The sequence below is a fragment of the Plectropomus leopardus genome, chromosome 2 (assembly GCF_008729295.1).
Source record: "Plectropomus leopardus isolate mb chromosome 2, YSFRI_Pleo_2.0, whole genome shotgun sequence".
Taxonomy (NCBI): Eukaryota; Metazoa; Chordata; class Actinopteri; order Perciformes; family Serranidae; genus Plectropomus; species Plectropomus leopardus.
In genome coordinates this window covers 8,289,143-8,314,977 of record NC_056464.1, presented here as the reverse complement: position 1 = coordinate 8,314,977, position 25,835 = coordinate 8,289,143, and the positions used below count along the sequence as shown (strand labels likewise).

General features: G+C 39.6%; 1 protein-coding gene across 2 annotated transcripts; it reads left to right on the top strand.

Annotated features, from left to right (window-relative positions):
- Nucleotides 1–69: 69 nt before the first annotated feature.
- Nucleotides 70–16,584, top strand: cdc42 (cell division cycle 42). Of its 2 annotated transcripts, none has more exons than XM_042499480.1 (6): nt 70–140; nt 6,699–6,839; nt 7,857–7,929; nt 8,290–8,399; nt 8,963–9,160; nt 14,855–16,584. In XM_042499480.1, exons 2-6 carry the CDS (start codon nt 6,735–6,737, stop codon nt 14,942–14,944), a joined length of 576 nt encoding a protein of 191 aa, XP_042355414.1. In that variant the 5' UTR covers nt 70–140; nt 6,699–6,734; the 3' UTR covers nt 14,945–16,584. The 2 variants fall into 2 exon arrangements, with proteins under 2 accessions (XP_042355414.1, XP_042355424.1); XM_042499490.1 differs by lacking the exon at nt 14,855–16,584 and adding an exon at nt 10,655–13,305.
- Nucleotides 16,585–25,835: the final 9,251 nt, after the last annotated feature.

The following is a 25,835-nucleotide window of genomic DNA, read 5'->3' as shown; positions in this document are numbered from 1 at the left end:
TTAGCCTGGTTGTAGTGAAATTGATTAACGCGATGACGTAGTGCATCTTTACGTACGCAACGTGTCCCTGTTCTGTTGACTGGGAAGCCCCTAGCGCGGAGCTGCCAACGCCCGGCGTAAAGACACAAATAGAGGATACGGTATGAAAAATAATGTTTTTTTCTAAGTATTATTGGGATATTACTGTGGTTGGTTTTACTTTAAATGTTGATAAAGTCATGCATGCTGTATATATGCGGTATATGGATCGTAATAGCCAAATTGGATATATCATTCAGCAACAGCATCCGCTAAGGTTAGCCCAGCCATCTAGCTAGCAAGCTAATTGAGGAGGACTGTAGTTAGCAGGGCAAGCAGACAGGCAGTCTGTAACATTGGACCGGCTTGTAAATAAACCTATTTGGGTCATGCAGCACCCATATTTCACATCGTTTTTATTGGTGATTTAAATGTTTCGAGAACTGACACTTCTGTGCCCGCAAGTAAAGCATTTATTAGCAAAAACGATGTAAATAGTAACTAGCTTCCTGCTAGCTGTTTAACGAACGAAATAAGAAGGCGTAACTAAAGCCGACGCCAGGTCAGTAGCGTTACTTTTTATAATCTAAGGACGGTCACGGTTTATTGTTGTCTAGCACAATGTTTGGATGCTATGGTAAATGTCCACAATACTGTGGGTGAAATCAGAGATATATAAATTAGTTTATCGTCAGGCTCAACAGCCGGCAGGAAATTAGGCCAGATTGAGGCCGGGGATGTGGTCAGAATACAACAGCAAGGCTAGGGCATCCAAGCTAACAGTAGCTCTCAGTGGATGCAGTCACTAAGGTGTGATCTTTAAGTGTTTGTTACGTAGTTATCGATAGTTACACGTAAGAGTGATGGTAACAAATTACTCACAGTAAGACGTGTCATAAATTGTGAGGATAATAATGTCACAGAAAGTCATTTTTTAGGGAACTATATGCGTGTCGACGTCAAAAAAATGCTTGTGATTTAGCTTTTTGAAAGTCTATCTGTGTCAAGTTTCAAATGGCTAGATGTTTAATGATTTAACTTGTCAAGCATGTGCTTGAGGGCGTCCCTGAATCTTTATTTCAGATGAATGTAAAAGAAAGCTGTGACCAGCCATTGGAGAAATGTTATCTAATCCGATGTAATGCCAGTCACAACATCGCGGGCATGAAGCTTTGTGCATGGATGATGTTTGGTTCTGTGGTTGGCAGTAGAAGTGCTAACTGATCAGAGCTGATGATATTATCAGACTTACAAAACGCATTTAATGCAGTGTTTAGAGCTATATTCATATTTGGAGTTCATGTTGTGGGGAAACTGCCTCATTAAACTAAATGTCAGCTGCTTTTACTACTACTGTTTAAGCTGGCCTGCCCTCAGAGAGCTTGCTGGCCTACAAACACAAATGCGTGGATTAAGTCTGGAAGCATTATTGCAGCTGCAGCCACCCTCTGTTGCCCATGGTCACCGGCTTACTGCAGTGTTTAGCTGAGGGTTTGTCAAATATTCCAGAAGTATTCTCATTAGAAGGTGTTTTTACATTTTTCTCAGTCACATAGTGTTCTATGAAACCCATATTAGCCCTCAGGGCTTGGATACCTAAGTTGCATGGATATAACAGTGATCGGCTTGCAGTAAAACTAACTGTTCTTTCACTGGCAAAAGTAGTAAAAGGATTCCTCCAGACAATGTCAGGGTTTTCCCCTGCTTAACAACTGATTTAGTTGGTGCCTTAGGCACAGCTTTACTCGATTTTGTGTTAGAAAATTGCAGATCACCTGGATACCAGCCCAGTGAAAGTCCCTCCAAATTTATGTGACCAAAATGACACTTTCTGCTTTACATGAATACATTTTGGGAAAAATCCTAAGTTATGAGCACAGTCTACGAGCATGTTTTTAACACTGAAATATTCTCCCCATTTGGAACACCGGGCTGTTCAGGTAGCGGAGAGACCACAGTTTAGATGACACTGTAAGGTTCAAGGAAGCAACACCTAACCCTCAAACATAAAGCTAGTACTGCTTAGATTTTCAATTCTCAGTCCTAATTTTGTAATGATGCAACAGAGACAACGTTTCATCTGAGCACCCTAAGATTAATCAGTTATTACGTTTTCTTGTCATCAGTGTTTGTCCTTTAATTGCAAAGACCTTGTGGGCCGTCAGGCCAACTAGATTCCCAAGTTAGCCAAAAAATATTTTGCTAAAATATTATTTGCTAATATATTTCCTAAAATGCCAAAATATTGCCAAATATCCATTCCTTTGGAAATCCAGGATTTGTGTTTGTGGGCAGCCTCTGTGTGGTTGTTCTGAGACGTAACTTATTTGCACTCTCATTTCAGCTCTGTCTGAGCCTCAACTGCGTCTTGATATCACTCCTCTCTTGTAGGGCTGCAACTAACAATTATTTTGATAATCAATCAGCTGATTTTTTTTTGATTAATCAGTGAATGGGATTAAAAAAATAAAAATGAAAATAATAATAAAAAAGCATTTTTTTTCTCCCATCACTTTGATCCAAAACAGATTATCATTGACAACAGTGCTAAAAGTTGCATAGTGCATAAACAGGCGGTTGCTTGAACATCCCTGAGCTGTCAAAATATTAAATTAGAAATAATAAATAACTACAAATTCAAATATGAAACATTCAAAAACTAAATATAGATGCAGCATCATGACCGTTGTGCTTGCGTGCCATGCTGTGTCATTTTGTATATATTGCGGCTAACACACTTACTTGTTTTGCATAATGTGAAGCTTTTGAAGTTTTCGTACGAAATGTCCTCTCTTCCTTCGCCATGCCTCTTCAAAACACCGACTTCTTCCGTCTGCATGTGACGTAAACAGTCCTGCGACACAGCGAGTGACGTAATTATCGCGCGACACAACGAAACGATAATTTTATTTGTTGCCAGCACATTTAATAATCGAATATAATTGGTTTTATTGATATGTCTCTTGTGTTTCAGAGGGTGGCACTTTGCCCCTCCAAACACTCACAGTAGAGGAGGGTCAGATGAAATGAACATTCTACATGTCACTGCCCTCATACTTCCATGTGTCCTTTATGATGGCATAGATACAACCAATAGATGGCACTAGAGGGCAGAGTCAAGAGTTTCAGACGATAAACATGGTGACAGTGGCACAGGTTGTAATAATGTATTTTTAAACAGAGGCAGCATGGTGGACGCTGTTGGTGTGTGTGGAAATGATACATCGTGTCATATGGACTTCTTTCACGATGTTATTATTTCGTTCCATTCCATCATTTTTAAAATGTCTTTGGCATCTCCCTTTTTATCTGCTATGGTTGTATGTCGCTTGAACGCTGCCCCCATGATCTCCAGTGTTACTGCTTTGTTTTACCGTATCGGTAAGCTTTCAGCAAAACATGCACAAATATGGATGAAATGAATGAGAGTACAGACAGAGGGCTCAATTCATGTCCATAGATGTATCTTAACATCAAGCTTAAATGCAGCGAGCTAGTCTTAATATTTTAGTCTTCTGAACATTGCCTTTATTTTATTGATCATGTGTAGTGGCATACTCTAACCTTTTCACATCTGTGTTCTTACGTTTTGGCAGCACAGTTTAGTTGGGAGGCAAGTTAACCTCTTGTGTCTTTATGCAACAATCATTTGGTCAAGGTTGCAATCTAATGAGTCTGTGCCACAGTCTGGGCTGCCACCATGAGCGTCATCGAGCCGCCCTTTACCAAAGCAGTTCTACTTTGTGGTCACAATTTTGTTTAGAATTCTACACAATAACGTCTTTGTTTATTTGACCAGGTGTTTCTTGATAATAGTTCATTTTTTTGCCATCTGGCTAATACAAAAAATGTTTTTCAGGGTTGGTAATGTAATAGTAACTTAAGGTGTGGGAAAACAATTACTTTGGTACCAAAGTTTGCAAGTGATTTTGGAGAAATGTTTGTACCGCAAGCATTTGTTTGATTACATTGAAAAATTACCTTAAAGAGTTGTATGAAGAAGGGATAGGAAATGCCCCTCTGTTTTCTCTCCTAATGACCACCAGGAAAATATTGGAACAAATCATTTTATAAGAGTATGACACATGCATGTTGACAAGATCTAAATTGAAATGTCGTTCAGTGACAGATGTGTCATAGCCTCACATTTCAGCCATTTAGTCCCTCATTTCCTCTAAACATCAAGCAAATACAGCATAGAGGCTGACACACTGGTGTATGACTAGAACAATGAACGCCAGGCAGTGTAACTGTTCTTTGACTAATCTGATGTAACAGCAATTTTGCAAAAAGAAGTGCCATTGTTATCCTGTGTTTCTGCAGGTCATCCACCTGCGTTCTGTTCCCTTGTTAAACCACGTTCACGCTGAAACATTTGGCGCCTGCAGTTTTGTCCCTCTGCTTTACCCAATGACACCCCCACCCCCACACAGTGGTGCAGAGCTCTGCAGTAGCTTGGCACTGACATACTGTAACGTGGAGGGGAAACAGGGGAATACTGTGGTCCACATATTACATATAGCGTGTTGTCTCTAAATGCACAATACAGCACCATGCGTCACATTGTTCTTGGATTCAAGGTCAACTTGTATTTTTTTTACCTATGTCAGTGAAGGAAAAGCGCACATGTAAATGATAAAATGTAGGGATGCACAATAATATTGGAATGTCATTGGTATCGGTAGGTAAAATAAAATATTGGAAATATAAAAAAATGACATGCTGATTTCTGCTGATATGACAAACAGGTTATTTCTTTTTACTGACAAAGTGAACATTAACTAAACGTCAAAGCTAAGTCAAAGTATTTGTATTTTACACAATTAATGAATATTACATACATCAAAAAGCATTGTAGTTTATGTCTTCATTTGTGGGTGGGCCATCATAATAAGAGTATGCATATTATGATGTTAATTCCTCCACAGTAAAGACTTGATGATCACTAAAATTAGGTGGGGAAAAGTTGGTGCATTGGTATTAATGATTTGTTATTTATTGGCATATTGGATATCTGCAAAAAAAATCCAATATTGTGCATCTCTAATAAAATGAATAGGCTGCAACTAATTAAAGTTTTTTATATTAGATATTTTCTAGATTAAGCATTTGGTCGAGAAAAACCAGAAAAAAATGCCAATTCAATTTTTCCACAGGCCAAAACCCAAAGAGATTCAGTCTACTATTAAAGGGAAAGCAGCTGGTTTGAGTTTTTCAGTTTTAGCTGAATTCTGTGCTGCCGCTTGAGTCTCAGAGTCCTGGTATTGTTCATGCTGGCTCACTGTCACACTGTCACGGATTACACGTGAATAGAAAAGAGCCATCATCAATGCTATTACTAACACCTGTGCTTCTCCTATTATGATCAGTAAAAATGTTAGTCAAAGGGTTCCTTGTGGGAATTGTTATCATTATTCTGATGGCTGTGGGAAGGCCCTTGCTGGTTGCTGCAACCCATAATGACCATGTTGCTGTTTGGAATCTGACAGCTGTTGTGCAATGATTGCTTGGCCTTAGGCTCAGAAGTTATTTTCAAGTACTTTCTCTGGAGTCTACCAGTTTTGCCCAGCTGCCATTTTCAAAATTTGCAAGTGTTATAATACAATTGGTCCAATTGTGGTGTGCTGCTTAATTGGGAGGTGGGGTTTGAACCATCATTACACATAAATTGTTGGCATGATGAAAGACTCAGTAAGTGTCCTGTAATTTAATGAGAGATATATTAAAAAAAAAAAAACAGTGTTAGCCCAATTCTGTAAGCTTCAAACACCTTGAACACCAGCACCATCATATTTAATTGTCATTACATATTTACAAGTTGTGAACATGTTATTAATCTTTTATTACTTGTTAATGTAAAACCCTGTTAAATATCTGCTGAGGATCATATAATCTCACACCTCTGTATTGTCAGACAAACTTATGAAATTATTTGATTTGTAATCTGTTTCTTGCAAGGAGTAAACCCCAGTCTGCTGGTTTTCCTTTCCTTCCACAATTTTCCTCCACCCAAACATTCTTAATTTATGATAGCACAGCCACAAAATGTGTAATGACTTTGTGTGGAGCACATTTATACTGTGTCATTTGTCACCCAAATAGACTCACAGTCTATTTGGGCACAGCTGTGGGTCTAAACAATCTCGCAATCCTTTAAATGAGAAAACCTCATTTGGACATCTGGACACTTCCATTGACCCTGTGGTTGATCATGGAGGTCTAGTTATTCATCTGTGACTGGACAGGTTATCTCCCCATAAGCATCCTAATGTCATGTACATAATTGCATTTTTTGTCTGGGCTTGGGTCAAAGTTTTCAGATTTAGGTCAGGCTCCAATTTTATAGTTACGTAAAACATAAAAATGCTTTTATCAACAGCTTTTCATTGACAAGCAAAGAAAATTCTATCTGGTGTTGAGCTTGCCAAGGTCTTCCCTGGAACTCGATTGTCCCCCACACTCTTTTCCTTTTGTGTCCTGTCGACACAAAGTATCCACTATGTACAGTACTATTTTAGACCTAAGCAATCCACAGAGAGTAAAGGCTCGAAACTCTGACATTAAAAAAATCATATACTCTATAAGATGTTACCTTTGCTAGGACTGACTTTTCAGTTTAAAGCAAATGAACAATGGTATCAATTAATCAAGCTTCCTTTCTATCTTTTTTTCTCTTTCAGATCTTGAATGAGTAGCAAAGACTGCAAAACACAGCTATGCAGACCATCAAGTGTGTTGTAGTTGGGGACGGTGCTGTGGGTAAAACCTGCCTGCTCATCTCTTACACTACAAACAAGTTTCCTTCTGAATATGTACCTACGGTAAGTGTGTGGAAGCCTGTTTGACTGGTAGGCCTGAATATGGTCTATCTTTTAGTTACCATGTGCCCACAGTTGGCAGATCCTGCTAATTTCAAAGCAACCTCATACGCTCTACCTTTTGTAGTTGTGTTTGCAATTGTGATGTTATGAGTTTCTTTAGAGTTTCATAGTTTTTAAAATTTGGCTCTGGTTAGCTTGCTGCACAACTAACTGATATTCAAGGGAAACTTTGCGGATTTCCAACCAGCTCTTCGTGAATGCAGTGTGTTCAGATGAACAGTGTTTAACTTTACCCTGTGCCACAAATGCCTGGACCTCCCTGGTCATCTGGAAAACACAAAACATGTCATTGATGACATGAAAAGTGTCATGCAGCTGACACTGCGTCACTGCTTATACTGCCATGACACAGAGCTGGTTGAACGTTTGCATAACTGAATCAAAATTTAGTTTCATTCTGAATAATCAAAATGGGACGTAAAGTTTGGAATGTGATTTTTTTTTTTTGGTTTGGTACACCCTGTGAACCAATTAATTGCAGTCTCATTGGCCTAATTTCAGGCCATATTGTTACACATATTGACTAAATTCTAAGGTCTAAATTCGTAAAAGCCAGGGCTATGTGTCAGTCCTTAGATCAACCCAGCCTTTTCAACTAGCATCACTGATTATTAACAAAAAAAGATGTCAACACTTGAAGAACCCCCACCTCACATGCTGTTCTGTGGTATTATGATTCTTTGAAACAGACAGCTAGAAATCTATTCTGTTATCTCCGCTGCACTTAAAAAGTATCAAACTCTGGTTGACCTCCTGGTGTGTTATCAAATTTCTGATTGCAGCTACCGTAAACAGTTTTAAGCCACATCCGCTTGAACCCGATGCATTAAGATGGTCAAGATACTGAATATGAAAATGTATAATTAATATCTGTCAATTTCTTGTGGTGATAAAATGCCTAGATAATTCACTCTTGAGCAAATGAGCTAACTGTTGGTTTTTGTTTGTGTGTTGTAGGTGTTTGATAATTATGCTGTAACTGTAATGATTGGAGGCGAGCCCTACACTCTGGGCTTATTTGATACAGCAGGTACGTCTTTCCTATTCCAACCTACACTTGTGTAATTCTGTTCATTCATTATATCCACTTTATGTGCCTATTACCCATTAAGCCATTGTCATTCTAAGCATTTTGTATAGTCAAGTGTTTCTGTGATATTTAATGTAAATAATAAAAACAGATATGATTTGTATTCCTCCACTTTGCGTCCTTAGCTTTACTTTTAAAAACATAGGATATGTGTTGATTGCAATTAAATTTTAGAGTGCCCTGTGTTTTGGTGCTGTGCCCCATTTCACCAACAGAGATACCCTGCTTTGTTCAGTAGATCAGTGCTGGTGCTTGATGGCCAGACTGTGAGTTAAACCTGGTTGTATGTGGTTTCTCCAGGTCAGGAAGACTACGACAGGTTACGACCCCTGAGTTATCCCCAGACAGATGTCTTCCTCGTCTGTTTCTCCGTCGTGTCCCCCTCCTCCTTTGAAAATGTCAAAGAAAAGGCAAGTCAAGTCAATCTTTCTTATTTTCTTGCCATCGATCTGTTTCCCAGTCTGTTGTGAAATGTGGATATATTGTTTTACTTTGTTGTAATATCTGCAAGTGGTAGGTTTCTGGATTTTTTTCCTTGTTAAAGGGGCTTTTGGGGAGTTTTTCCTTATTTGTGGTGAGAGTTCAAGGACAGACTGATGTCCTGTGTCGTAAAGCCCTCTGAGGGAATTTGTGATTTGTGATACTAAGCTTTATAAATTAAATTGAAATCAAAATACTCAGTTATATTGGAAATCTTCCTTAACAAAAAATAGGATAATCAATCATATTAATCACAGTTTGCTACCTTTATTATAACATTTGCTGTAGAATATGTTGTAGGAGCTGGTCAGTGGCTGAACAATACCTAAAACTTTGATTAAATGTAAGCTGAAACAAGCTAGTTGGCTTTCTGTCCCCATGCTATTTTGAATGGGCCTCCACCACTGAATTATAAAATGTTAAAGAACCGTAAAATGTTAAAATGCTTGTGCTGTGTGTTGACCATTGCATAACCCTGTGTTTTTGCACGCAGTGGGTTCCAGAGATCACCCACCACTGTCCAAAGACCCCCTTCCTGCTAGTTGGGACTCAGATTGACTTGCGGGATGACCCCTCCACTATAGAGAAGCTGGCTAAGAACAAGCAAAAACCCATCACTCCGGAGACAGCTGAGAAGCTTGCAAGAGACCTCAAGGCTGTGAAATATGTGGAGTGCTCAGCCCTCACGCAGGTAATATATCTGATTTTTTGCAGTTATACAGTCATACATATACACACACTCTTTACACACATGATCCACAACTCAATGGCAAGAACTAAGGAAAAGGAGGAAAGAGGAACATGTCAATATTTCCCCTGGTCTGTGCATGCTATGGTTGATGAGTTGCCAGATGCCAGTTTGGTTTCAGTGAATGCTCTTAGGTGTGGACTTAATGGTGCTTTGGACTGCATTAGTGTTGCTGAAGGGAGCAGTTCAAGCTGTATGTATTAGAATCTGTGACCCTCCAGAGTGAAGTCCATTTGTTATCTACAAGCCCCACCAACACAAAAGTACAGTGAGAGTGACACTAATCTGGTCTTTTGCTCCTTTTACCTGGGAGTATCCCAGTACAACATGACCCTGGGCCTTGTCCTGCAGAGTGAAAGGTGAGCTGATAGTGTCGACAATCTTAAAAAGGGCACAGTGCAGCTTTAGAGGACACTGACTTGGATTAGCTAATCAAAATGTTAAGATATCAGTAATTTAACAACAAAATAGCTGTAATTTTCATTTGGGGGCAAAATGTGAAAGTACTGCTGTTACTGAAGTTAAAAGGAGACCTTTTGTAATTTGGGAGCGACACCTTGGTTGTGCAGGCAAACCTTTTAATAAGAGTTCAGGCTTCAAAATAGCACATGCACTGTAGTGCATGAAACATTTGAACTGTGCATGTAGTTCTCACCTCTACATGCACCTGTGCATGCGATTGTTCAGGGCTGCTAACCAGGGTTTGAAATTAGCACCAGCTAAATGCTGGTAAAATATGTAAGTGGCTGCCACATTACTTTCACTCAACAGCCAAAAAAACAATGTGGTCGGTTGAGTTGCAGATAGATTTTGGAATCCATCAGCCACAGTGGCAGGTGGACGGTTTTGTTTTTTAACTCAATATTCGATTTAATATTGTGGCAGTCAGTACTTGTGTCAACTTTTCTGATTAATAAACCAGTCTGTGCGTTTATGAGTTTGTCTGCCTCAGTGAGTCCTGAGTACTTGTGTAGGCTTTAGTGCATCACTGCTGGAAACTTGAGGAGGAAAGCGAGGAGAGGGAACATGACTCACAGGAGTACAGCTGAGCTAGGCCTCACTCGGGCAGAGAACAATAGTGTTGATGGAGTTGAGGCGGAGCCCCCTCCTCTCTGCTCTGCCCCTTCCTTCCTCCTCCCCCTCCTCTCCCTGGCATTACTGTTGCATAGCTGTTGATGTAATATCCTGTTTCCTGTCGGGGATCTCAGCACTCCACAGCTCACTATTCAGCGACTGCCTTCATGTCAACACTATCATCTTTGCGCTATGTATCTGCTTCACACAGATGTCCTATAGCTCTCATACTTCTTTGTATTTAACACCTATACTTTACTCCTTGTTCTGCCATGTTCCTCTGATCCTCCTCTCCCTTCTATCTCTTTCTGTGTTTGCTGTGCTAATCGTGCTGTTGTTCTCTTCCCTCTCCTGTCGTTGTAGCGAGGGCTGAAGAATGTATTTGACGAAGCTATCCTAGCTGCCCTAGAGCCACCTGAGACGCAGAGAAAGAGGAAATGCTGTATATTTTAAACTTTCTCTGTGCCGCTGCTTTCATCTCTTCCTCATTCGGTTGCCATTATCTTCTTCATTTTTCATTCCTTTATCCCACCCCTCTTTTTTCCTCTCTCAATGTATTTACATGTGCTGCTTTTTAAATCTAGACCAATCTCAGTCCCAGCCATCAAACTAACCAATCCATCAGTCAGAGTGCATTGCAACTAATCTTTGTTTGATGGCCTCAATCACTGACTCATGTGGGCCTTTCTGCACTTCAGTGACTTAACCTGTTGCCTTCTTCTAACCTGTAACTGATTACAGTCTGTTTGGTTGTTGTATTAATGTTCTGATTTCTGGAGTGGTTTATGACAGCTTCATTTTACATCATAAATCTGGCACTTCACCACTGTATCATTCCTAGTTTTCGTATTTAAGCCCAGTGCTCGTTCCTGTGGCCTAGGGCTGGGCGATATGGACTAAAAATAATACCTCAATATTTTTAGACTAAATGGCAATGCACGTCATACATTTTCTTTCTGTTAAGTGGGCTATATGTTGAGTTGTAAGTCAGATGTTACACGCACTATTTTAATAAAATAGACTGAGAACAAAATGAAAATGCAAACACAGGTTTCCTCCCCTGTCAAAAAATCTACAGCTGCAAAACATGTAAATGAATAAGTATATAAATGAATAGTAGTGCTATATGCTAACTTTATTTACACATAGCACTGGCGCTACAGAGGTTGAGTGCTTTGTAGCATGAGTGGTGCTGGGTCTTGTTTAAAAAAGTTAGAATAGCAGTACCAATACCAGTAGCCTTGAAGTGATGCTGATACCAGTAGATACTTAATTTGATGACGACAATGTGATTAAAGTTACATAGCAGGTTAAACAACAGAGTCTAGCTGTTTTGTAAGTTTGCTGGGACTGTGTTGGATGTTAGCTGCTGCTGTGTTAGCTCGTGCTAACTGAGTAGACTCTCTGGGAGTAGAGAGATTCCAGTAACAGAAAGTTTGCTAATGTGACAGGGAGTCTGGATCAAACTCCTGACGCAAAAAGGATAGAATGCAGGTATTGGTTGACTACAGATGGTTCAATACTACTTGGTACAGAGTTATTTTGGCTGATACCTTTAAAGCATCGAGCACAGATGCCTAGTCCTAAGCGTGAGTATTAGCCAGTGTAGCTTGCAATTATTCAAATTCTGTTAGGGGGAGTTTATAAAGTCACTTTTCATGACCTTTCAAGTTAATGTTGTGCTGAACAAAATGCAGTCATTGTTTTAAAAATCTTAATTATTCATACACGTAGCATTGACAAAGAGAGATTTAGACTTTTTTCGTGTTAGGTCATGTGGAGGAAATGTCTGTATTGCCACTGCGCTGCATTTTTATGAAGGCATCCATCATCCAGGCGCCTTACTGTTGTTCAAGTGACTACAGTGACTGCAACTGTCACCTCATATTCTTCTCACACACAAGCAAGTGGCTCTGACACGCAAATGCTGGGTTTGTGTGCATACTTGCACAGTTTCAAAGAGGAAACAGGTTAGGGCATGTTTCCATATTGCGTTTTTTCACCGGCAGTAAAGCACTGGCCAGGAAGATAGAAGTAAAGATGGGCAACATCTACCAAATTGCCAATTGACGATGTCCACGCTAAAACACAGTGATGGACAATGATTTCATTTTTGTGGCGGGGCATTCTGTATTGACACAACTCTACTTTTATATGACAAATATTTTGACATTTATTTTAGCCAGGTAGCTTACGTTTAAAAAGTTAGAAAATAAATGACAGTGATGAAACACCAGTGCCGATGTTAACTAGAAATGCTTGAAGCGGATGCATGAAAAATTGGAGTGCACTCAGATTGTCTGCAGTGTCTAAATGCTTTTTCCTTATTTGAAAAAAGTAGCTGGTGCTCGGAAAAAATAAGTTTGTGGACACTTGGCCTAAAGTAAAACAACGTCAAATTATATTAATATAAATGGTCTAGTCTCATTTTATGTCTTGTGGAAAAGTCGTTGTACCGCCCAGCCCTAATGTGGGTCCTGGCCAACAGCAGAGGGGCATCTTACAGAGGATGTAGGATGTCATTTGGGATGCAGCTATTGTTTAAGTTAGTATTTCCCCTCTGTCCTGTAGTAGTTAATGTGGGGAGGGTTTGGACTAAAGTGAGGGCGGAGGCTTCACATGGCTGCACGTGGAGATTGATCTCAACACTAAACAGAGCTTCCATTTCTAATGCTAATGTATTTTTTGTACTACTATTGATGTTTGATGAAACAGAACTTTGAGTCTGACTATGGTTACATGTAGGGCTTATAAGTACTTGAGTCATATATAGGGATTGTTGGGTCATGTAACCACTAAAAGCTTTACCTGATGGTGGTCATGTCTTATAGATCTGGTTTATAGCTAAGATACACTTAATGTGTCTTAGTTCTGAAAATTACTCTTGTTTACTTGCACAACTCTCTCTATATATGACACGTGCCATTAACTGTGGTGCATAACCAGATAATCAAAAAGCTAAAATTGTGTGAAATGACCTGTGAAATGAATTAATAAAGGACAGATGAACTTGCTCTCCTCTCTGCCTCCCTTCTTTTTCCAGTGCTCTGTAAGAGAAGAATTCGGTAGGGTTGGTCAACTGAGTGAAGCAACGCTGAGGTTCTTTCTGGTTTACTGTATAGTGCAGCTCTGTGTCAGAGCAGCTCTGGTTATTTCACATGACCAAGCTCATGGTGTAAGCAGCTTGGCTCTGGGGCAAACTCAAAGAGAGAAGAAACATTCACTTCTGAGGCTGAGAGTAGACCCAGGTTGTGGACCTGGATTAAATATGTTGAATCTGGATGGCCTCTTGTAGTGAGTCAGTCAGCAATCTGAAGAGCAGAGCCGATGAAGAAAAGCAGGTGGCGTGGAATGGAAACCCTCACATTCCATTTTTGTGTTGTAGTTCAGGGGTTATGCTGCCTTTTTCCTCCACTTTTCTTGTCTGACTTGCCTTTGATTTCAGCTGTCACAGGTCAGCTACACTTTGCACTTAAAGACGCATGTGATTTTGTGTTGTTGACACTTAACTCCTTATCTGTCTCACACAGCTAACCACATTTATAGGAAAGTGGAAAATTCTAATGATATTTTTTTTCAGATCTGATTGGATGATCTTGAAATAATTTGCATATTTACATTATTATCATTATTTCTTGTCCCCGACAGCACTCGCATGTTCCAGTGACTCCAGTAACATGTACACATAATATTCCACTATAATTTCGAATATGACAATATTCTGAATTTGATAAGGGTCGCGTAAACAGCATTTTCTGTTTTAATATTGGCCTTTTTGTGAATGTTGCATTTTCTGATTAAGACCTATGGAATATGTTGGGATAATTTAGGTTTCAGGAAATGCATACTCCATATTCTGAACATGGCTCTAAATTGCAGTTTTATGGCAGTGTTTGTGTTATCATAGATGCATTGTACACAAGCCCACATTTTTGATCAGAAGGAGAAAAACATCTACTTTTAAACATGAAAGACTTCGATATCAGCAGTTTTATAGATATGAGCAAACATTACAATGCTGACCTTTCTAAAGAAGGTGGTTGTAGCACTGAAAGAGGGAGGCTGTCTGCATACAAACGAGTCCACCAACGGTTGGAAAACTGAAAAACAAAAAAAAAGTTATAATGAAGATGCAAGCAAAGTTGCTCCAGCTGTTCCAATTTTCCATATTGATGTGATAAGACAACATGTGGATTATCCATGGCTGCATAAAATCATGTCGTAACAGAAGTCTTGTATTTAAAGTAGAATATTGTATTGTGGGGCCTCTGATGATTCCCACACCAACATTTATCATTAGCCATTTAAACAGCTTAGTAGGAATAGTGTCTTTTTTCAAAATAAGGGCAAATATTGGAATACTTTGTGCATGTTAACAAAGTCAGTGTTTCTTCTGACACTTCACCTAAAGAGGTTAAATGGTGCTTTGTTTTCACCCAGTTATTTTCCCTCTGTTTAAGCCGCAATTGTGTTCCCCTCTGCTCTGCCTTTTTTTTATTGACCTGTGTGTGTTTGCGTTGCCCCCTCATTGAGCCTGTTGCATTTGTGTGTTTGTGTTCACAGAAAGGCCTAAAGAATGTGTTTGATGAGGCGATATTGGCTGCATTGGAGCCCCCAGAGCCCAAGAAGAAACGCAAATGTGTGCTGCTATGAGAAGCTCCTACCTTTTCAAAGCATAACACACATAACACAACACACACACACACACCTTAAATACACACACACACACACACACACACACACACACACACTCACACTCACACTCACTCACTCACAAACACACACCCTCCCCCGCCACAGCCCCCCTTTCCCTCGCTCTGCTAAGGTTGGTTGACAGCATTGTCCTCCACAGAGACGACTAGAAAGAAAACAGCCTCCAACGTTTCAGATAATTCTCTGCAATAATAAGAAGCTTCACTCTTAAGTCTTGAGTTTGGGACAGAAGATCAACCTAAACTGGCCAACAGGCTGCTGCGGGCTCCGGGGCTGGGTGGCTTAGCCTCGGACGGGTATCCAGACACAGAGCTTACATACAAGTAGAACTCATTCTGTCGAGCGTTTGATAGATTGATTTTGATTCAGTCAGTGTTGTGGCCTAATCAACTTTTTAGATGCCCAGCTATATAGAAGTCCTCAGCCAATGTAAAGGTTTTGTGGATTTAAGCCCTGCCCCAGCTCCCTCCCAGCCGCCTGACTGGCGGCTTCCCATGCTGCTGATCCCGTCCCCTTTTTTTGACGAGCACACTCATCAGCCGATCCCTCTTCCTCAGCACTACCAGAAGCTAACAAAGTAGTGTTTTGTTTCTGTTTGCCAACACCCCTTTTTCTCCTCAAACGCAAGTGTGAGATATTTATTCCAGAGACGCGCTCTTAACCACTAAGGAAAGGTCTGACAGGACTCAGTAATTCAGAGCAATACAGCTAAAGCTCCACATTGAAGAAGTTAGACAATATTGCCATCTAGTATCCAGTCCTCTTAGTGTGGACGTTCACAGCGCAGTTACAGTCCATTTTTGGAGTGTGGTAATCACTTGAAGAGCTAAAGGCATCCAGTAGTAACGGGTCCACGAGTCGACCGCAGGAATTGGCCTTCTAGATGCAGGGAACTTAAACAGTGTTAGCAGAACAAGCGGTGTGTTCTTAATGCGTTGCCGGGGACCAAGGGAGGGTAAAGCAGGATACTGTTTTAACATTGTCATCACCTCACACTTAGAATGGGTACAACAGAGACGGCCACGGAATGGGCTGTCCGGTCTGTTGTTCCCGTTCAGACTGTTCGGTGCTGCATGTAGCTGAGCCTTGGTCTCTGTTCTAAATGATAGGTTTAACAGATGTAATTATAATGTAAGCTGGCACACAATGTTGATGTAGGCTCCAGGTGTTTTTACCAAATTTTTTTTTTCTTCATTATTTCTGTTTGTGCTGTTTTTTTTTTATTTTATATATATAAATATATAAAAAAAAAAAGGTTACTTTCACTCCTTTTACATTTAGGGGTCGGAACCCATCTGAACTCTTACCTGCCAGTTCATACCATGAAAAGCTCTGAATGGTTCAGTTGAATAAAAACCTCCAATGGCAGAGAGACTGTTTGGTAAAGATTATTTGTGATTGGTTGGTTCTTGTTTTTCTTTACTGGTGGCTTAGAGTTGGGTTGATTTCCAGCCCAAGTCAGTATAATTATTATAACCTGTTGTTGTTTTGGTGCAAAACCAAATGCTCTGTCTAAAGTCTTTGTTCTTTGTATATGCATTCTTTTAAAAAATATTAAACTTATACCTTAATTGCCTTTACCACTTTTTGCTCACTGTTCTTGTTTCTTTCTTTTTTATTGTGACTTCTTCTCGACCAGAGCTTTCAGCAGCATCAGTGGTAAAACCCATATATTGGTGGACCTTGTGCTATGTCTTTGTGATGCACTGATCCTGTTTATGGACTGTTCATCTGTTTGTATTCTAGGACCCCTGAATGAGCCTGTTGTTGTGTGTTTGGCCAGCAGGCGGTGCTGTCCACCCAAATGTTATCACCCCAGGTGTTGGTACCCCTCTGTAGGTCACAGTCACTGATGCTATCCACAATCCACTGAAGTGCATTGATTCCAGCAATATATTTAATACATGAAATAATAAAATAGACTAAAGGTAACACTTGATAGGGCCAGAATTATATTAACAGACCTACAGAGGTCCACATAGAGGCTACAGAGGGGTCCAGATGAAGTTAAAGCAGCTTTGGAAATTAAACCTGCAAACATTCAGCTTATTAATAGCTGGATCTTGACTAAGATGTTTTACAGAAAACCCTTTTTCTGGTATGTGATATAAATGGCTTGCTTGATTAGATTAATCATAATTATTTTAATAATAACTTTATATATATATAGCACCTTTCCAGACATGTTTTCCATACCATTGTTAAAGACAGTAAAAATGTCATTGTATGGAAATAGATAAATTTAAAATGCAGCAAGTTGCCAGAGGAAAAGATTGACATTGTATGTTTCAGCAAACCATGAATATGATACATTTCTATGTTTCATGCGCATTAAATTGGACCACTTTTTGTAACCAGTTAAATGGTTGCAATTAAGCAAACCATTGCTGTCTTTCCTGTGACCTTTTAGCCTCTAAACATTTTTTAGCTAGCCAGCCAAGATTGTGCTACAACAAAGAGTAATTTGTTGTTTTTTTTCACCAAAACATTGACAGCTTCTCCACAAGCAATCGTGCCACCAAATCTTTCCTTTTTTAAAAATGTATTAATTTGTATGTGGACACGCCAACGATAGCTGCAACCAGGGGTATTATGTTCCCAGGTTGTCCATCTATCCCATTCTTGTTAACGTGATGGCTAAGAACACCTCAAGGGTTTTTCTTAAAATTCAGCACAAATGTCCACTTGTACTCAACGTTTAACTGATTAGATTTTGGTGGTCAAAGGTCATGGTTGATATGACCTTGTGTCCGACTTATTCTAGTGATTGCAATTTCTCAAGTACACCTAGAGGGAGTTTTCTCAAATTTCGCACAAATTTCAGTTTGAACTCAAGAATAAACAAATGAGAATTCTGGAGGTCAAAGGTAGGGATTGGTATCGAGAGCCGGTATTAATTGGTGCTTTTATGTGATTGGGTCGGTATTATATATATTATTATTATATTATATTTAAGCGCCAACGAATAGCCCGTGTCACACGAGAAGTGCAGTTGCCCAATTTGTGGCGAAATAACTTTTTTTTTTTTTTAACACAGCTTTACATACCATGTCTTTATTTCTACACCCAATTATAGAGTGTAATATCGTATATCGTGTAGTATCCATAAATATCAGTATCAATAAACTGTATCGGTATCAATAAAATCCAGTCAAAGGTCACTGAATCACCATCTTTCACAAAAGTTGGTAAGTCTAGTTTATCCCAAACATGACCTTTTCCTGATTATTACCAAGTGGTTTTACTTTTGCGTTACTGAAATGTAGCCTAAAGAAACGTGAAGTTTCAACATATCTACTATAATAGCATGCAAATGTGATGTATCAGTGGTTCGCAGAAACATACAATGCCAACATTTTTTTTCGGGCGATCAGGTTGCTCAAATTATACTTAAACACATAACACAAACACACACACATACCTACAGTATCTGACAGTGTATTGCTGTAATGTTGGTGTTGAGAGATCAGTATCACTTTCACACACTCACACAGATGTCCTGGAAATTCCTCAAATGGCAGCAAATGAGGGTGATATCCCAGGTTCGGTGACCTGAATCATCTGAAACAGGCAGTTAGGAGGGATGTTAAGCTGCAGCCCCCACCCGTCATCCTCCCTTCTCCACCCTCATCCACCCCTGTGAGGCGTTCACACATTCCCTGCGTTTCTGGAGTGCTGTCTGTCAGCGCCTTCTTCCGCTAAAGAGACGCTGACAGCCATTAATTATCACACAAGCTGAACGAAGGGCATTCCTCTCTGCTGAAATATTGGTGTATGCACACACGCGCGCGTGCGCACGCACACGCACACACACACACACACACACACACACACACGCTCCGCAGCCCTGCGTGTCCACACACACAAACACAGAGAGACACCACCTGGCCTCCATTGGTCTTCATCATGTTTGACAAATGAGTCTAAATGTTTTGTCCTCTGGGGTTGTCCAATCAGCATCCAGCCTGGCCGGGTGTCTCCTCTGGGTGGGACGAGCAGGCAGAGGTGGGGATACAATGACCATGCAGGACACTGAGAATACACACACACACACACACACACACAAACACACACAGTGCTGGCTGTCTGTGTGTGTGCTGCACCCACTTTTATGAGACGATTTTATGATGATCTGCACAGATACTGACTTGTGATGAAAAACATGCTGAGGATTTAAGCAGTTTATCAGAGCTCAGCTGTAAATCAATGTTCAGACTTCTCAGCTGTACACTGTGCGAGGGTACGGCTGCTATGTGTGTGCATGAAAATAAATCTCTGATGCTGGCTCGGGCTAGGACGCAGCCTGCTTAGCCGTGCCTGTGCTGAACCTTTGACAGTCTCTGCTGTTCCAGTGTCCAGAGATCCTGCCAACACACAGAACACAATGTGGTTTTCATGTACATGTTGGCAGCGGTGTAGAGGTGCAGGTTTGGCCCAGACTACCTGGTTTAAACGGTCTCCAGCAGGTAGCAGGAGGGGCACAAGTAAGAGAAAATGGAAAGGGGCCATCTTTGTTTTTACCTCATTATAAATCATGTGGGGAAAGTTATCTCTGGGCTGCAGTATGAATTGAAAAGCATGCTGTCGTCGTCTGAGCTGTCTGCCTCTTGAGGGTGTGTGTGTGTGTGTGTGTGTGTGTGTGTGTGTGTGGCTTGTTTTGGTGTGTCGTTTGACATCATGGACAGACTGGGGAGCAGGTTGACAGTAGACAGCAGCATGGACAGAGGTCTGTGAAAACTTAACAGTGATTACTTCTCTTTATACATCTCTTACTTATTCAGTCTCAATTTTTGCTGGCTCATCAATGCGTCTCGCTGGTTAAGGAGCTAAAATTAGTGCATTCACCTGTTGTGCTCCAACATTGCCAATTGGAGCTAGAGACATTAAATACCCATTGACTCCTGCAGAGTCATTTGACCTGGGTGTGAGTGGCGATTGTACACTTTGTCATTGCATTAAAAATGCAGTTATTAGCGAGTTTTGTGCAGTGGGAATGATGCGTCAGAGATTTCAACTGAATGGATTGTGGCGCTCGAAACATTATGGCCCGTCTCTCCTAAAATAACAATACTCTGAATAATCTAATGCATTGTCAACAGTACCCCTAACCGTAACCATTTTATAGAAACTATTTTTGTGGAAGAACATCCCCTGAAAAGTGTTGGTAGAAAGGTTTTGCATATTATCCTGATTAGATTGTTTCTGAAAGAGATGCTGTCAATCTTTTGAATATATTTTTTGATGTTGGGGTGGGTGATATGTAGAAAATCAAATATATATATTTTTGACTAAATACCTTGACAACAACATTGTGATGATGTTGTAGGCTTGACTGTGCTTTCACAAAATACTCAAATTAAACAGCAACATTTTAGATAAATAATAATCAGTAATGTGGATATAATGACTACATGGGTAAACACAAACAATAGTGCAGCTAGAGTAGTCACAAAATCACAGCGGCTTACTGTAATGCAGCATTTAAAACCAGAAGAACGTGTGACATCCAATATCTAGTATAATACCTAGTCTCATATCACAAATATTTAAGACAAACAAAATTCTGTGCACCTCCACTGTACCAGGATGAAAGCAGACCTGAGTGAATAAAACCTACAGTATAATGGTGAGGCATCCATGAAAAATTAAGAAATTCATTAAATCTCTGAGTAAATTCTGTGCATCGACCTTTTAAATATACTATTCCAACTTAGCTGAATTAGTGTTGAAAAACATACAGAAACCAAAGTTGACTTTCTCTTTAATTAAAAAAATGTTTAAGTAGGATGAAATGTAAATGCAAGTGTGTAGCAATAGCATAAATTTTCATTATATTAATCGTTTACCCTGTGTATACTGATCAAGTGTATTTCTTCAACACAAATCTGCACAGCATATTTAGCATTCCGATGCACTTAAGGTAGAAATATCATTTTAATATAAATGTCTATCTCTATGCAGTACATATAGCAAAATCATATTTGTATTCCTCTTGTGAACACAGCACAACATGAGAAATATTGCATCTTCATAGTTTGTTATTACACTATCAGTGTTGTGTCATCTTGAATTTTGGGGCCAGGCATATACTATATGATCAATACTGGAACTGGGTTCATTGGAAGTAAAGAACAATGGGATAATGATATATGACTGTTGGCCTTAAGCACGATTAAATATGAATATGGTCCAGGGGATGTTGCACATAATTTATCTAAGAAGTCAAGATCTGTGAGCTCAATGGATCATTGTACTTTGTATACTCACGTTAATGTCTTTTTCCATTGCTTAAAACAGCTGTACGTGTGTGTGTGTGTGTGTGTGTGCATGTGTCCTACAATAACCTAAGATGCTTGTGTGTTTTGTGTGAGTCGACTGCGTGTATGACAGCTAGGCGACCATGATTTGTCGCTACTACTGGTCACTGCAAAGATTATTTTGACATGGCAGGTTGCTGTTGGCTAATAGATGCATGTAACACACACGTCCCAACCCCTTTCACCCGCATACACACACCTACATAGTGTCCAGGTGTTAAGGAAAAGTTCTTTGCAGTTCAGCTGAAATCTCCCTGATGACAGATGCACGGCCAAAACCATTGCTGCAGAGTGTTTGCTGCTGCTGTGTGTGTGTGTTGGGATGTGTGTGTGTGTGTGTGTGTGTGTGTGTGTGTGTGTGTGTATGGAGAGAGGTAAGCTCCTCCATACCAGCATCAAGAGATGAAGCTGTGGCAGCTAAGCCCTTATCAACAGCCTGATCCACCATGTGTGTCTGTGTCGTCACTTTCACTCGTCTGACTGATCTGTCTTCATCTGATCCGTCCATGCTGGGATGGTGGCCATAAGACGAGTGCTTGGAATTCACTACTATCAAAAGCTCAGAGAGTTTACAGATGTGAAAAAAAACAGAGGTGGTTTGGTTTCACTGTAAATGTCTCAGAAAACCAAAGCGTCCACCTGTCCACCGCTTACCTTTGAGCTGATTTAGGTCTTTTGAAGTCCAAGTCAAATCTCAAGTCTCCCCAGGCAAGTCTGAAACTTTTATGAGTGAATGAAATTATTCCAGCTTTCTGAACCATACTCATTAAATGTGCACAGTTTAACTTATGGGCCAAAGTCAGGTGCACAGCTTAGAGCCCACATTGCATGCTTCTATGTTTGTGTATATGCAGAGTTTTAGCTTTATTCCCATATGTTCACATGAAGAAGCTTCTGAGTAAGAGCGTTGGTTTCTGTTGATTGAGCTTCATCCAGTCCTCCAGCTTGTGACACGGAAATCACTCAAAGGTATTCAATGATGGTATTTGTTGCTGTTACTCTGATAACATAATAGATCTAGAACCAGTATAGGAGCAGCAGCCATCAAAAGCTAATTGATCTGCTTGTAAACAATCGCTATAAAATGGTATTGCAGTGAGTAAGAATATTACATGGATGTGAACCTGATACAGTCGGGGCCCCATTCATACCCATGAAAGCTGCTCAGTGCAAAAAGCCAAAAAGTTTGACTTCCCAAGTAAAATATTACCTGGCTCTTCAACGACATTGGGGCCAATAGAGTAAATGCACTATATACTTTTGCTGGCCAAGCAGCTAATCCCTGAATAGATCAAATTTTGACAATGAAATGAATCATTTCACGCTGGTTGTAGAACTAAAAAGAAAAAGAAAAGTATCCTGTGATTTACCTTTTTTTCATCTTTTTCACAATGTAAGTAAATTGGAAAAAGCCTTGAGCCCCATGTTATTGTTTACTGGACCCAGAAATTGTAATTCCATGTTTGACCACTATGTAAAATTGGTTTCAATGTCTGGCGTGGTTCCTGGGGACTTGGGATATCTTGGATGCTTATGTGACACTGACACATTTTTTGTTTTACACACTTGGAAAGACGAGATTCTTAACCTTTTAATGGAATCAGTATTGTTTTTTCTTTTGAATTGTACCCAGAAAGGTAACAAAAAATATTGTTTATGTTGGTAGCACTATAGTCTTTTTGACAGACACAGTCAGCAGTTATGGACTTGACATGACTATTTGAAACTTGGATTATTTTTTTTAATGAAAAACCATTTAGAATTTATTTATTTATTTTTATCGGTGGACCCTTATGGACTAAAAGAATATAAATAATCAAGAAATGGATGCATATTTGGACTTAATGACTACTTCAGAGGGAGGGAGTCACTGCTTTTTTGTCTCTTGCTGGTAAATCTGAATGAATTATACTTTGCTACTCATAGATTTCCTAACTGACTGATTAAATTTAGGATAATCTAACTGAGCTAACAATGTGTAACATGTTCATACTCACCAAAGTCTAACATTAAAGATTTATATTTATATGCATGATGCTAAGCTGCTTAGAACTACGGTAGCTCAGGTGGGTCAGTGGTGGCAACCCTGGTGGGTTTTAAGAGGTTTTAATGTTCTTGAAGCCAATGTTTATTTTAAATCAGACAAAAACGTATTGTCCTGGACCCTGCCTTGTTACTATATTGCTAAGTCTTTCATTAATGATTTCAGGGTGACATCGAAGGAGTAGACCAGAGTAGGACAAGAGTGTTGGTGACAAGTCACTGCTAGTGTGTCATGATGCCTTTACAAGTTTCAAAACTGCATTCATTACCTGAACTTGGCGATAAAGAGCATGGCCGAGTGATGTGTTCAGTCTTTGTTATATAAAAAAACTAAATAACTTCTATAATGTTGTCATTTCAAGTTTCAGGCTACATCTCCCTTTTTCGTTCTGAGGATCTGAGTTTCTGTCTGTCCATCAAGACCCACAAGGTTATACGGGTACACAGAGGAGGAATGCAGACAATAATCTGTGGGTCACCTACATCACTCTTCAAAGTCAACCACCAACCCCCTTCACCCACCTCTCCTGGGGTTTGTCTCACCACTCCCCCCCTACAATGACTTCAAATTAGTCAATGATCAGACATCTTTACCTCCTCTCCTGCATAACTCTTTGTCTGCCCCTGATTCCTGGCCTGTCATTAAGGTCTATAAATTAAGGAGAAAGACTGAATGAAAATTGACTTAATGTGCACTGGTGGGCAGAAAGGGCAGAAAACCTACAGCAGTGTAAAGGTAAAGTGCAGTCAGTTATTAGAAAGTCCTCTGCACTAGTACATGCCAGCCATGGAGCCCGCCGTCAGTGTCTTGATGCCCACAAACCCAATTCTCACGACCGCTCTGCTCGTGTTGCACAACGTGGCCATTTCAGGGTAAAAAAAAAAAAAAAAAAGTAAATGTCGGAGACACCAGAGGAAAGTTGAGAGGGAAGAAGAGGGGAGGAGGGTTGAAGGAGAGAGAATTGCAACTGTCATCACAAACAAGAACCATCTGTCTCATTTGTGTAACTTGTTTTCTTTTAATATGAGAAGTATGCTGAAGAGATCTGGGAGTTTGAGAGAGGCCTGGGAGGGCTGGGCCCTGGGCTAAAGCCAGCTTTCTCCTGGGTTCTCTGAGCGAGTGGCATTAATATCCAGCCAACCTGCACTGTTAACCCTTCACACTCACAACACACATGGACAGAGAAAGGGAGTCAGCGACACAAAGCCTCTAATCTCAGGTACCTGAGGTCTAATCTGAGCTATTAACTGACTGTCTGGTAGAAAAGCTGGCCTGGAGATTTATATGAATGGGTGATATCACACCATCATTATCTCATTACCTCTCATACCTTAGTAATTATCAGTGAAGATCCAAGAGGCACATGCCTGCAGACACAGTGGAGGTCTGCAAGCACATGCACAATAGGCATGTCTACAAGAGCATACTCAAGAGTAGTTGTTGGCAGGACTTTTAAAATAATCTATATTGAAATGTATTGAACATTAATATAAAACAGGTAAAAAAAGGCACATCATGGTTATGTTCATATCATTCACATAAAGTGAACTGAATGGGGGCAGTAATCAAACATAATTTAATATGTAGACAGCCTTAAACAATTAGATACGTAAAGAGTAAATCACAAGACAACAGAAAAAAATGGAATACGCAAGTTGTCTTTAAGAAAAAGGGGCAAAGAGATATTTGTTTAATTTATTTTTTAATTTTATTTTTTTAATTTATGTTAGCGTCTGTTTAGGTGTTGTAAGTAATCATAAATAATCTTTTGGAATCAGTAGATGTTTCCATAGTATATCGTCCAAAGATGATCAGAAACGTCATAGTCCAGTATGTCGATCAAAAACAAAATAGCAAGTCCAAAAATCATCAAAAACGACATAGTATAGTATGTCATCCAAAGATCATAAAAAATGTCATACTATGTTATGTCAAAAAGAAATAATCAAAAACATCACAGTATAGTTTGTCATTCAAAAATGACAAAAAAAATCATAGTGTAATATGTGTCAAAAAAATCATCAAAATGTCATAGTATAGTATGTCATCCAACTATCATCAAAAGCATCATAGATTATTTTGTCATCTAAAAATCATCAGAAACACCATAGTATAGTATGTCGTCCAGAACTCATCAAAAACGTCATTATAAATTATGTCGTCTAAAAATAATCAAAAATGTCATAGTGTGGTATATTGTCCAAAAATCATACAAAATTCATAGTTTGTGTTAAAAAAATCATCAAAAATGGCTGGTACACTTTGCCATCCAAAAATGATCAAATACAGTCAGTGTATGTCAGTGTAGTCGTCCAGAAATCATCAAAACCATAATTTAGTTGTCGAAAAATAATCAACAACATAATAGTTTGTTGTCCAAAAATCATCAAAAACATCATAGTATAGTATTTAATCCAAAAATTATAAAAAAGCAACAGTGTAGTTGTCAAAAAATCATCAAAAACATCAA